At 53.7% G+C, this 13,459-nt stretch overlaps 5 protein-coding genes across 5 annotated transcripts; 4 read left to right on the forward strand and 1 right to left on the reverse strand.

The window, feature by feature from the left end:
• Positions 1-1,747: 1,747 nt before the first annotated feature.
• Positions 1,748-3,139, forward strand: CCOS01_12560 (uncharacterized protein; the record flags this gene model as incomplete). The annotated part of the gene is made up of 3 exons (XM_060460708.1): positions 1,748-2,348; positions 2,455-2,903; positions 2,996-3,139. 3 exons carry the CDS (start codon positions 1,748-1,750, stop codon positions 3,137-3,139), a joined length of 1,194 nt encoding a protein of 397 aa, XP_060308756.1.
• A 912-nt stretch (positions 3,140-4,051) lies between these two features.
• Positions 4,052-4,810, forward strand: CCOS01_12561 (isoprenylcysteine carboxyl methyltransferase; the record flags this gene model as incomplete). Its single annotated transcript, XM_060460709.1, has 1 exon — positions 4,052-4,810. One exon carries the CDS (start codon positions 4,052-4,054, stop codon positions 4,808-4,810), a length of 759 nt encoding a protein of 252 aa, XP_060308757.1.
• Positions 4,811-5,756: 946 nt separating this feature from the next.
• On the reverse strand, positions 5,757-7,526 carry CCOS01_12562 (sugar transporter; the record flags this gene model as incomplete). Its single annotated transcript, XM_060460710.1, has 3 exons — positions 5,757-6,417; positions 6,483-7,241; positions 7,315-7,526. 3 exons carry the CDS (start codon positions 7,524-7,526, stop codon positions 5,757-5,759), a joined length of 1,632 nt encoding a protein of 543 aa, XP_060308758.1.
• An 877-nt stretch (positions 7,527-8,403) lies between these two features.
• CCOS01_12563 (alpha-L-fucosidase) lies at positions 8,404-10,746 on the forward strand (the record flags this gene model as incomplete). Its single annotated transcript, XM_060460711.1, has 1 exon — positions 8,404-10,746. The coding sequence occupies one exon, from the start codon at positions 8,404-8,406 to the stop codon at positions 10,744-10,746; it is 2,343 nt and encodes a 780-aa protein (XP_060308759.1).
• A 2,135-nt stretch (positions 10,747-12,881) lies between these two features.
• Positions 12,882-13,364, forward strand: CCOS01_12564 (uncharacterized protein; the record flags this gene model as incomplete). Its single annotated transcript, XM_060460712.1, has 2 exons — positions 12,882-13,071; positions 13,129-13,364. Coding segments are annotated over 2 exons (426 nt in total), but the record flags the coding sequence as incomplete, so codon positions are not given.
• Positions 13,365-13,459: the final 95 nt, after the last annotated feature.

Here is a 13,459-nt window from a genome sequence, read left to right on the forward strand (position 1 = left end):
TAAGACGCGGTAGGTTATCCCATGCTACCTGAACAACAAGGACAAAGCAAGCATGATATGTTGCTTGATACTCTGTAGAAATTTGGGCAATCTGGTGATGGAGCCCATGGTGTCGGAACTTCGCAAAAGGTGGAGAGTGGGTGTTGTTCATTACGGCCATCGAGTGATTCGCGATGGTTTCTTAGGGGAACGTGTGTCTGACGCCAAGGCGGCGCATCGAATTTAGTAGGACAAAGAAAAGCACTGGGAATGAGGCAAGTCGACAGATCCAAGCACGACCATGATGCAAACTCAAGAACTTACCGATTGTTCAACGGCCAGAATTACTTGGTTGGGCTCTGGCCATTGTGGCGGTGTTTTTGGCCTTTCATCACGATGCGGGTAGACGTTCCGGTGAAGATTAACTCAATGGTTGCTATTCTTAGCTAATTGAACATGCATATGTTCGTTGTCGCTTGTGTTTGGTAGACTTACCAGGGCAACGAGGCGGTAAAAGAGCGACCAGGATACCTCATTGAACAAAAGGCTGTAGACTCTGGCTGTTTTACCGCGTCAAGGACTGTTGGTACTCACTCCTCTGACCTCGAGTGGTCATTCACTTTTCAAAACCTCATGAATTGATACGGATGGATACTCATTCTCAAGAGCATTCTCGTAGTAAACAAGCAATGTCAAAAAGTATTTCCGCTGACTCTCGAGATCGCGGTACCTGGATAGGCGACATCCAGGCGGCGGTGGCTCGCAAGAGAGCAAACCGTCTCAGGAAAAGAGAGTGGGAAAAGTAAACCTCGGTGTGGTCGACCCGGGCTCCCGGACCGGAACTCACCCACTGCCGGTATCATGCGCTCGAGTCTATTAGAATGACGGAGACCGAGAGTCAACAAACTCAATTGATAGACAAATATCTCGCTGGCGTCGCAGAAGCTTCTCATCACGAGTCTTGTATCATGACGTTGAAGTTAAGCGCCGGAAGGACGGCGTCAAATTCGCTCAACCACCTGATCAGATCATCACTCCAGAAGACGGCCCCACGACTCAGGGCATCAGCGGCGCTGCCGGTGGGCATTCTGTTCCTCAGAAGTTCGATTGCAAGCGAGAGCGAGTTCTGGCCAAGCCGGATTAGGATTGCGAAAAGAACAGCGGGGATTCGGGGGGGACGGGGAAAGCGAGAGATATGCGGGCTAGCTAATCACGGCAGTGTCTTGGCTTTCTCCGACCCCGTTCAGCCAACCCAGGATCTGCATTCAGAGCGTGGTAGGGGCAATAGGCAGCAAATTAAACTTTTTTGCCAAAGGACTGAACCTGACTAGGCTCGACCTATTCGCGGGTTCCGGCCGGCCAACACGTCGGGGTGTCGGGTTGGAATACGCGGATAGCTCGCTGTCTCTCCCTCAGCCCCCACGTGATGGCATGGCACTTTTCTCTTTGCAGTCTCTTCATGGAGATGGGTGTTCCTAGGAAAAAGGGAAAAGGGGACCGAAGTTCTGCATCTGACATAGACAATCATCGCAAATTGACTCCCCGCGATCTGTGAGGCGTTTTCATTGTACAGTCGCGACAACTCGACAGCCCTCTCTGTGAGCAGACGCAGATTGTCTGCTGAGAGCGCAATCTCACGCCCGATTCACTCACCGGCCTCCCGCTCACCTTTTTATGAGGGCCGTTCCGCGACATCCGACACCGTAGCAACCGCCAGGAAGAGGCCCCATCATCAACCCGTCCTCACAATCTCCGTGAACTATCAAGCATGACCGAGCCCTCGTCCGCCGATAATGGTGGCGGCATCGTAGGCCGCGTCCGGGGCGCGTCCCTCTCCATCATGAACGCGAACCCGCAATTGGGCATGTGGCAGGCCGCCGGCACAGCAATCGCCCAGGCGCCGAATCTCACCGAGCTCCGCGACCCCGAATCCGGCGGCGACAACATCGCCTTCACGGCGCAGGGCCACTCGGCGCGCTACGCCATCCAGGAACCCCACGGCGACCTGGCGCTCATCCGATCCAACACGAGTCGGCGCGCGTCGACGTTTTCTATTAATGGGCAATCGTCTGCCGGTGGGCGAAACGTGTTTAACGACAAATCAGAAAATATCAGAGAAACGGACGAACCCGCTGTGCTGAATGAGACTTCGGACGAGGCACGGCCGGGGACGGGGACGCATGATGAGAGCCTGCTGCCCAGCGAGGGTCAGCAGTTCCGGCGGCGACAGAGTCTGTATCAGAAGCACGCGGCGGAGGAGAAGGCGCCGTGGAAGACGACCATTGTCAATGGGTTGATGGCATTTTGGAAGTTCTTCCTCACGCCGTCAGGGTTTGTCATCACCATCTACTGCTTGAATATTGTCGTAAGTATCCCCACCTCAACTGCACGGCCTCTTTGCAAATGAGACATGCTAACATGATTTGACTCTTAGGCCTGGGGAGTAAGTTCACATCATGATGTATGAAAATGAAGCTGTCCATACTGACCCACCCTCCCAGGCCATGCTCTTCTTCCTCCTCCTCAAGGCCGCACCAGCAATGAACTACCCAACCGCCGACGACGATAACTCACCCCGCAAGAAGTGGCTCGAAATCTCCAGTCAGATCCTCAACGCCCTCTTCTGCGTAACGGGCTTCGGTCTCGCGCCCTGGCGCTTTCGCGACCTGTACTGGTACATCCGCGCCGTCAACTTCAAGAACCAGGCGGCGATGCTCAAGCTCGCGGCGCAGAATAAGAGCTGGTTCCGGCCGCCTGCGTGGGCTCTTCAGGGCGAGAAAGCGCCTGAGACGTTTACTGGCCAGGTCGCGCCGCCGACGGCGCTGTGGAAGTTGGGGTTCACGATCTGGATGATGGTTTGGAATACGTTCTTGCAGGCAGTGTTGTGCTATTTCATGTGGGGATACAACCGACTTGATCGACCTGTGAGTACCCTCTTTGACTTTACTAATGGGCGGTACGCCGTAATCATGGTGTCAGACCCGACTTCGTGAATGGTACTAACAAACGAGTCCAGTCATGGGCTACTGGCACCTTCATCGGCTTGGGATGCGGTGTCGCTATGCTTGCCGGTCTCATGTCCTGGTGGGAAGGCCGGAAGGTGAAGCAGATTGAAGGACCAGAGGTTAAGGTCGTTGAAGGAGAGCCCGGAGAGGTGTAATACATAATTTCTAATTTAGTGTTACCTGGCATAAGGTACATGTAGACATAGAAGTGGCCTGAGAGGTAGACTCAGCCTTGGTTTTAAAGCGATGTGAGTTGCACGAGGCAGCTCACGACTACGATGGATAATGATATGTAGATACAGCATCCGCACCCGAAGTCGCAGGCCTTCGTTTTGTCTTTCGGTCTATTCAAGTCAGAGAGCTCTCAACATGTAGCTTGACAGTTTGGAGCATCGAAGGTCTGCCTATCGAGCTAAGTTGATGCCCCGGCTTAAGGTGACCTCCAGGGTAGTGAGTGTGAGAGCGCAATGAGGCTCATATGAGCTGCCAACAAGCTGATGAGGGAACTGCAGCAATCCAACGGACTCACCTAGTACATTAAACTCATATGGACGTTTTGTTATTATAAACGCCATTTTATGTCATTTAGAACTCATACAAAGTTCTCATATTCGAGATCCAGTGAGCTTTCGCATGTGAAGGTTTGAAGACAACCTTACCTACACTGATACAGGGCGATCTCACTGCTCTCCCACGCCCCTCCACACAAAGTTATGATTGACTTATCTAGACTTCCGATAATCGGATCAAGGTTAAAATATTACCATTCACTCACAACTAATCGCATAACAAGTTACGGGTATGGATATCGCGGCATGAACCAGACGTAATTCCGACAGCACGGGCATGGATATCGAGAGTACTTCCATTTCCACACGATAAGTTGGCAGACCAAAGTACCTCAAGATATAGCTGGCCTGTGCTTTTGCCACCCCACAAGCGTCACGCGGGATTGAATTAGTAGTCTCGCGATGCCTCGGATCTTCTTTCCATTATCTCTTTACTCCTCGTCTTCATCTTCACTTCTTTTCACTTTTACTCTACAACCCAAGGCTTAAGCCGACAAGATGTCTATATTCCAGGCATCACTCTCGGTCGCAATCTTGGCCTCCACCCTCGGAACCTACATAGGCCTCCTAAACCCCAACCCCGAACCACCTCAAAAACCAAACGACGACCTTCACCACCACAACCACCATCACCATCACCAACCGCAAACCAAACACGCAGACTCGATCCGCTGGATGCACCTCACCCACAGACACACCCCCAAAGTAATCCTCCTCCCCCTCGCCCTCCTCTCGCTCCACCTCGCCGCCCTCACCCTCTACACACCCAACATCCCGCCCTCCATCCTCCGCCACGGCGCCGAAAACGGCCTCAGCGCCTCCCTAACAACCTGGTCCGCCTCAACCCTCCTCCCGCTCGCCGCAATCTTCTTCGCCGGCGTCCCGCTCCGCCTCGGGCCTTACCGCTCCCTTGGGAAAAACTTCACCTTCCAGCTCACGAAACCGGATCAGCTCAAGACGACAGGGATTTACCGGTACCTCCAGCACCCGAGCTACACGGGCGTCATTGTTCTCGTGCTCTCCAATGTCGCGCTGCTAGCTAGGCTCGATGGCGTGCTGAGCTGCTGGATTGCGCCGGCGTGGCATCAGGGGTTGAGGAGCGTGCAGTGGGTTCTTGGGCCTGCTGCGTGCTGTGTGTTTTTGTTTGGTGTGTGGACGAGGGTGAGGGAGGAGGAGGGCATGTTGAGGGAGGAGTTTGGGGAGAAGTGGGAGAGGTGGCACGCTTCCACGGCGCGGTTTGTGCCGTATATATTTTGATTTGAGGCGTTTGTCTTATGATTATTGGGTTTGATATCCATGGTAGACTAGACTATTCATTTCGGACATTTACTTGATGACTTTGAATATGTGATTTCTATTTTGGACTCTTCCATCTCTGGGTAGATGTCGCTTTCAGCATGTCAGTCCTGGAATGGGCTCAATAGAAAAGTTGGTCTTCTCTTCTTCTCTCAACACTCCTCATCTGCCTCCATCACGAACTTGAAACCCATAACTTCAACCCCCAATACTTCATCTCAAAGACAACCAACTTTCCAATCACCACTCGCCTCCCTCAATAATCTCCGCTGCAAACCATCCCAGTCCCCGAGCTCCCCAAGTTCCACAACAGAATGGATCCAACCAACAACCAATCCACAACACCAAAAACCATGCATATTGCTCCACACCTAGGGCCACACACCCTCCACCACAATCTGCATCCATCCATGAGCACCTCACAATCACTAAATCATCATCCAATCAACAAGGCAAGATGGCCGAGCGGTCTAAGGCGCTAGCTTCAGGTGCTAGTCAAGTAATTGGCGTGGGTTCGAATCCCACTCTTGTCAACTCATCACCGCTCTGATGCGTTGTTCTTTTGTCTTTTTGGCTTTGGTGTGTGGGGAGGTTGATTTTTGCAGTATTGGGTGGATTATGGGTATACGTGACGATAGGAAGTGACTTGCAGGGTTAACCGTCATTGGACGAGTTGATGTAAAGAAAAGTTGAGGTAGGTATGATGAAGTCGAAGTAGACATGCGGGCATGCTGGCAGACCTTCGCCAAGTGTCGTTCTCAAAGTCCTTGATGCAAAATAAATCAAATTGGATATCGGAGCCCCTTGAAAATCAAGGGACAGACTACCAATGACACGCTATTCATATCAACTCCAAACCGAGTTCATGCCTCGTGTTGTGCCATGCGTGACCACGAGTTCAGGCATCTCAAAGCTGCGATACCCCATTCTGGCGATCAAGTTTCGCCTTCTCCCTCTTGGCATCCGCAATCTTGATACTCAACTTGACAGGCTTGCCGCCCGGCGTCTCAAAGATGGTATCAATCTCCTCCAGGTTCAGCTTACTCGTCTCAGGGAAGACGTAGTAGCTAATGATAATCTGAATAAAGTTGTACACAATGTACACGGCCCAGATCTTGTACCCAACTTTCCCGACGCCGATGCCGATACCATAGTTGTGCACCACGGCCGCGATGGCCTGGAACATGGCAAACAGGCCCATGCCCTTGGCACGCAGCGGCAGCGAGAGCAGCTCGACCGGGTAGAGGTTGTGCATGGTCGCGATGAAGGTGGCGCTGCAGACCTGGAAGAGGTAGATCCAGACGACCGTCAGGATGGCCGTCGTCTTCTGCTCGCTGAGGTTATACTGCCAGCTCGTGATGGTGACGGCAATCTGGGCGCAAATCATGCTAATCAGTCCGGCGAAAATGAGGGTGCGACGACGGAAGTAGTCGATGATATAGGAGCCGAAGAGAGTGAAGACAAAGTAGATCGCCGTCGAGCCGAGGCTGATGCCAAGTTGGTCGAGTTGCGAGGTGATACCGATTGTGTCGAGCGCGGGAGCCAGGTAGTATCCGATGATGCCACCACTGTTGGTGATTGATGTTAGCATTGACAGCGATAAAGAGCGAGGGGGTTCAGAGAGATAACGTACCCATTCCACTGTTGGAAAACAGCGTAGACAGCCAGGACAACGGTGCGGAACCACACGGCCTTGGTGAAGAAGACCCGGAAATCCCAGGTGGCGCGGAACCCAGCCTTTGTGGTCTCGATAGACTCCTCAATCTGCAGGATCATGAGGTCGACAATCTCGTGGTTGATGTCGTTGTCGGTCGTCATGTACCTTGCCACGACGCGACGGGCTTCCTCCTTCTTGCCGCGCATGTAGAGGAAACGAGGCGACTCTGGGCACACGAAGTAGATTGTGACACACACGAAGAGAGGGAAGATGGCCTGGATGAAGAAGGCTATCCGCCACTGCCAGTCGCTGTCCCAGTTCGTCAAACCCATCATGATACCAATCATCATCAGCGAGCCGACCTGGAAACACGCGCCAAAGACACCAACGAGGCGACCACGAAGGTGTACAGGCGCAAGCTCGGCAACGTACTGCGGCGCGGTGCAAAGCGCTGTGCCGAATCCAAGGACGAGACGGCCGATGAAGAGACAGGCCAGGTTCGGGGCCATGGCCTGCATGATAGCAGCGATGATGACGAGAGCGTTGCCGAGGAAGTTGACACCCCGACGGCCGAGGACGTCGGCGCAGCTCAGGAAGGGAGCACCCAAGAAGCCACCAATTTGCATCAGGGCGTTGATCGTAGAGATGATGACACCAGCGTTGCCGAACCCGTAGAAGTCGTGCCATCGGTCGTTGGAGTTGATTCCGCTGATGACACCCCAGTCGATACCGAAACTATTCACAGAATGATCAGCACCATCATCCCTTTACCTCCGTCAAAGACAAACAGGATCCGTTGTTTTCTTACCCTGCTTGGTTGCAGCCCATCACGAGCATGTATCCAAAGATGTAAAGGCCGGTCTTGGACTTCAGTGTAAGGGCCTCAGCTGACTTACGCATCATGTCAGCCTCTGAGATGCGGGTTGCCGCAACTTCTTCGACGGCAACACCAATCTTATTCGCCTGGGCGACATCGTCGTGAAAGATGACCGTGTGGTCAACATCTTCTCGAGGCGCCATGATTGGCTAGACGGTCTTGCTTTGGCGCAGAAGACCGCTTCGTGAAGTCTCGTCAGGTGAGGATCGAGGCAAATGGAAACGCGGGTGAAGAAACGAGAAGCCCGAGTCTCTGGGACCGTAGGATCTCAGGTTGCAGCGGTGCCTCGGCGGATATATAGAGGTTCCCCAACCTCAGCTCTGGGAGCGGGAAGACACGACCAGAAGGGCTGCTTTCATCCTGCACTGCTACCCTTCTAGTGCAACACGGAATGGCCTTCCGATAGCTGGGTCTCGAACCCTGAAGAGGGATGCGATCCCCAGACTCTCAGACGTTCCAACTGGCCATGTGGTTCACATGAGATGCTCCTTGCAGCACGAACCAGTCCAAATCCACTGCCGATTCCCCTTCCTTCGCCTCTAGAGCAGCCTCTGTATTTCCCTTAGATCCACTCAACAGCTCAGACAGCATCGGCTTTGTCTGATGATGATTGGCCGGGGCGGTTGCAAACATGCAGTTGGATCAGACAGGCATCACATCCCTCCGGAATGAGCATATTCGGTCTGCTTTCACCCGTGATGATTGGCTCGAGGCAAACGGCCGGCCGGCTACCCCACACTCCCCGAGCCAATTTTCCTCAAATGATACGACGCCGAGGCTTCTACCCCAGTCCATCGTGGGTTGTCTGGGGTTAAAGTCGCCTAGGGCCGCCCGGCTCTCATCGTCTTTGAAAGAGGGCTTTTGGACGGCCAAAACAGATTCTGATCACCAGCTCATCAGAGTTTTGTCTCTTCCCCAACCCCGTTTGTCTTGGAAGTTTGCGGTCCAGACTAGACCAGAACGTCTCTCGAAGTAGTCCAATCCGGGCACCGGCATACCGGCACGTCGTTCCCAGGCAAAATGCCCCCCGTTCATGGTCCAGAAAGCTTCGGCTCCGGCTCCGGCGAGGGCCGATCTCCCAGTTCCTCGCGTCTCCACTACCAGTCCCCCGCCTCCGAATGGTCTGAAGCTCTACCAATCGGCAACGGGCGGCTGGGTGCCATGGTCTATGGGCGAACTGATACCGAGCTCTTGCAGTTGAATGAGGACTCGGTGTGGTACGGCGGGCCGCAGGACAGGACACCAAAGGACGCCCTCCGCCACTTGCCGACACTCCGACAGCTCATCCGAGATGAAAAGCACGCCGAGGCCGAGTCTCTCGTGCGAGAGGCCTTCTTCGCGACGCCCGCCAGCATGCGACACTATGAACCGCTAGGCACTTGCACCATTGAATTCTGTCACGCCACTGAGGATGTCACGGACTACCGCCGATACTTGTGTCTGGAAACCGCGCAGATGACTGTCGAATATCGATGTCGTGGTGTCTCTTACCGTCGAGACACCATTGCCAGCTTCCCAGATAATATTTTGGCGTTTAGGATCACGGCATCGGAGGCCGCTCGATTCGTCATTCGACTGAACCGAGTCAGCGAGATTGAGTGGGAGACCAACGAGTTCCTCGACAGCATCGACGCAGTAGACGGGCAGATTACACTGAGTGCGACGCCTGGCGGACGGAATAGCAATCGATTGTCTATTATTCTCAAGGTTTCTTGCGATGACGCTGCAGGATCCGTAGAGACTGTCGGTAACTGTGTCGTGGTGACCTCTTCAGCGTGTACGATTGCCATTGGTGCTCAGACGACCTACCGAGAGAACGAACCCGAAGAAGCCGCGAGGGATGATGTCCTCAAGGCACTGAAAACCCCGTGGGCCACACTGGTTGAACGTCATCAGGTGGACTATCGGAACCTCTTTGGTAGAACGACGCTTCGTATGTGGCCTGATGCCGACCATCTCCCAACAGATCAGCGAATCAAACAGAACCGAGATCCCGGGCTGATTGCTCTATATCAGAATTACGGTAGGTATTTGCTCATTTCGGCAAGCCGAGACTCTGTCAAGGCGCTGCCTGCGACGCTGCAAGGCATCTGGAACCCTTCTTTTGCTCCACCTTGGGGATGCAAGTATACCATCAACATCAACCTCCAGATGAACTATTGGCCGGCCGGACCGTGTAACTTGACCGAATGTTCTGTTCCGATGCTCGACTTGCTAGAGCGCATGGCAGAGCGAGGGAAAAAGACGGCAAAGACCATGTACGGCTGTGGAGGATGGTGTGCGCATCACAACACTGATATCTGGGCAGATACAGACCCCCAAGACCGATGGATGCCCTCTACTATCTGGCCTCTCGGGGGTGTCTGGGTTTGTATCGACATATTTGAGATTTTGCAGTACCAGTATGACGAGATCCTTCACAGGCGAGCCGCAACTGTCTTGGAGGGTTGTATCGTTTTTCTTCTCGACTTTCTAGTGCCATCAGCTTGCGGCACATACTTGGTAACGAACCCATCGCTATCACCCGAGAACACCTTCATCTCTGATTCAGGCGATGCTGGTATTCTCTGCGAAGGTTCCGCCATCGACATGACTATTGTTCGAATAGCCTTTGAGAGATACCTTTGGAGTACTGATAAACTGCGCATTAACAGCCAGTTGCGAACCAAGGTGATAGAGGCCCTCGGCAGGGTGCCCGAGTTGTCTGTCAACGCCGACGGCTTGATACAAGAGTGGGGAGTAAAGGACTACAAAGAGCTTGAGCCGGGCCATCGACATGTCTCCCACTTGTTTGGGTTGTACCCGGGAGAAAGCATCAGCCCTGGGAGATCTCCAGAACTAGCGACTGCTGCAAAAAGAGTACTGGAACGAAGAGCAGCGCATGGAGGCGGGCACACGGGGTGGAGCAGGGCTTGGTTACTCAATCTCCATGCTCGCCTCCTGGATGCCGAAGGCTGCGGTCAGCATATGGATATGCTGCTTAAGAGCTCGACGTTGCCAAACATGCTCGATAATCACCCGCCGTTCCAGATTGACGGCAACTTTGGTGGGTGTGCCGGCATCCTCGAGTGCTTGGTTCAGTCCAGTGTCTCGCAAGATACCACAGAGAAACATGTAGTCGAGATTCGACTTCTCCCGTCATGTCCCATAAGCTGGCCCGATGGTGAGCTTTCACGGGTTCGAACTAAGGGTGGATGGCTCGTGACGTTGGAATGGCAGAACAGCAGTATCAAAGAGCCGGTATTGGTGGAATACCCTAGTGCTGAAAATGCTGAGGCTCAAGTTGTTTTCCCCGATGGTTCTCGGACTATTGTGTGTGGCGGTGCGCCATTGTCCAAGCAATATGTAGAGCGCCAAGGATAGAAAGGCTAGAATTGTTGATGATCCCAGCCACTTTCATCAATAGACGGACGGCAGAGCTTCGAAGCTTTTTGAGGTTGCTCATGATTCTACAAGCAATCTTCTCATTCATCGTCAGCTCAATTTCGATTTGCCGCGCATGCGAATACACATGATAAGTCTGTTGCTGCGTATTTTTTCAGAATACGGACGCTCGTCCCGAAAGATTTGCGGAGTTTGACCTTGAGGAGAATTCGGGTGAAGATGATAAATTGGCAAGACAACAACACATGGACCCCTCATTTCCCACGTTTATTTGGCGACCGAGATTTCAGTGCCGCGGCGAAGGGACGTTGTCTGCAGGGCGCAGATGGCCCGAGAGTCGGCACTATGACCGCCACTTCCGAGCGGTTGGCGTGAAACATTGGAGACTTTGTACTCCGTAGTTGGGAGCCTTTTTCAGTCAAAGGGCCGTGGTATCGGCGCGAGATGGATCTTTTGGTCATTGGATCAGGGTCCGCCGAGAGGTTGCACATGCGCCGGCCGTCCGGTCCGTTACGACGATATCGATTGGACGGTTGTATCGGAAGCGACATGAGGACGGAGGGGACAACTTGTATCTGCGACGGGTGTGACGATCGCCGGCCGGGCAGAAATTGGCGACGGAAAATGCGCGGAGCACTGGAACGGAGCTCCCTGCTTATTGAGGAGGATCTCCCGCGTGCGTATCCGTTGGACTAGTGCAACTTTGAACTAGTGAGCCGGTAATTTTTGGAAGGTTAGGTGCATGAGAGGATGACCTAGGATTTTGGTGAGCAAATGGGCGACTTTCTTAGCTTTGTAGAGTTGATGGTGGCATGAGACGGATGGATTTCCAGTGTCATGCGGATGGGACACTGGACCTTGGCGCTTAGGCGCCTGAAACATGGCATCCAAACCTTTCTGCTGGTTCCCGCGAGTGATGTGACTTGTTTCTTGTTTTCTTTTTCTTCCCGAGAGGCTAGGACAATCAGCATCGCAGCTTCGATCGGCGCCAACGCGGCTGCGCCTGTGCAGAGCAACCTCGAAGCGTCTAACAGGTCGCAGTCCAATGTCGTGCAGAAGCCAGAGCCAGCGAAAGCAACAGCAAGCACCGACCAGGCGGGTGGGCACCAAAGCCGCAGCGAAGGAACTCAAGGCAGTTGGTGCCAGTGGTGGGCCGGAAAGGATCAGTGCATTGCATGAACCGAAACTTGGGATGACCCTGATACGGTGATCAAGTCAGCCCGGGAGTGGCCCTGCTCGCTGCCGTCGACCCGTCGTCATCCGAGGATTGAGATTGGAATTGAGGGTCAAAGTCTCTTTGGTCTGGCCTGTTGGTTGGGTTTCTCGTTGCTGAGTCCGTCTGTAGGCTGCGCTCAGTCACTGGCATAGTTTCGGGGCGCGTTTGCAGAGGGTCAGAAAACAATGACGCGGGAGGAGCTTTGAGGCGTCCGATTTGACGAAGGCGGACAATGAGTGAGACAGATGGTCTTTGGTGTGTCGACTTGCTCTACTTCCACCTAGACATTAAGATGGTTTTCGCGTGGCGCATTGTACAAGGCGTCTCCGCCGTGATGTGGATGATCGCCGCCAGCCATATGGCAATAGCTTCATCGTGGACATGTATTGAGAGAGAGCCCACGGTGGATAGACTGAGGAGTTAGGAGTGTCCTGGTAGGGAAGACTAGACGTTGATCGAAGAAATAATGCGGGTGGTTGATGCTTGAAATGACTCCTCTGCTGCCAGCGGATGTTGCAGGAGTAAAATGACGAAGGAGGGGCAGCGACAGCACACACCAAGTATCCACGGTACGTATCTTTCTCCCAGGAAGATGGAAGGTGAGGTCGTGGACGGGTGCAGCGGTACGTACATCGTTCACGGAGATGCTCAGGGCAGGTGGTGTTTCCTCTTGAGGGCAGTTGCCAAAAAAAGGTACACTCTCCACCATCAAGGTCCCCATCCAGCGCTGTGATTGGCAGGTCCAACCAGATGAGTCCCTTCCTGCGTCTTTTCCCGCGCCTACCTTAATACTTGACGAGAGTGCCTTAGGAAAGGAAATATTACATAATCGTCATCAGCCACTCACCTTTTGTTGCCCGTGGTAGCAGCCAGTGGTCCTGAACAGGACTAGCGCCCTGCCACGACAAGGGGTGACAGGGGGCAACCCGCAACAGCAACAACGACGACCACCACACACACCACACGCACGCCCGTCGCCCACACGCCCACTCGCACACTCCACGCCCACTCACGCCTGACCGACATCAACATTGCACCGACCTTTCCCTTTCCTGTCCACTCCCGTCCTGTCCCAGCCATGCCCAGCTGTGTATCCGGTCAGTCCAGTCCCTGAAAGTCTTGTGTCGCCGATAGCGAGCGTGCAGATGCATCTCTCTTCCGCCGACATCTCGACACCGACGACGACAACGACGACTACGACTTCGACAAACAACGACCACGGCCACCGATAACCGACCACCACCGATCGACGACACAGGTAAGTCTTCGACGCCCAGTATCAACATCGACAACCACCCACGCGACATTCCGGGCCTTTCCATTCTTCCATTTCGACATCCTCCTTTTCCGAGTCGGGCTCTTCGTCTTTCCCACGCTTTGATACGACACTCCCAACCACCCACAACAACACTTGGAAGTCGGTACGTGCGATGTGTTCTACCACCATCGATCGCGTCAAATCTGGCGAGCGATAGA

This window comes from Colletotrichum costaricense (assembly GCF_030867565.1).
Source record: "Colletotrichum costaricense strain IMI 309622 chromosome Unknown Scaffold_15.1, whole genome shotgun sequence".
Classification (NCBI taxonomy): Eukaryota; Fungi; Ascomycota; class Sordariomycetes; order Glomerellales; family Glomerellaceae; genus Colletotrichum; species Colletotrichum costaricense.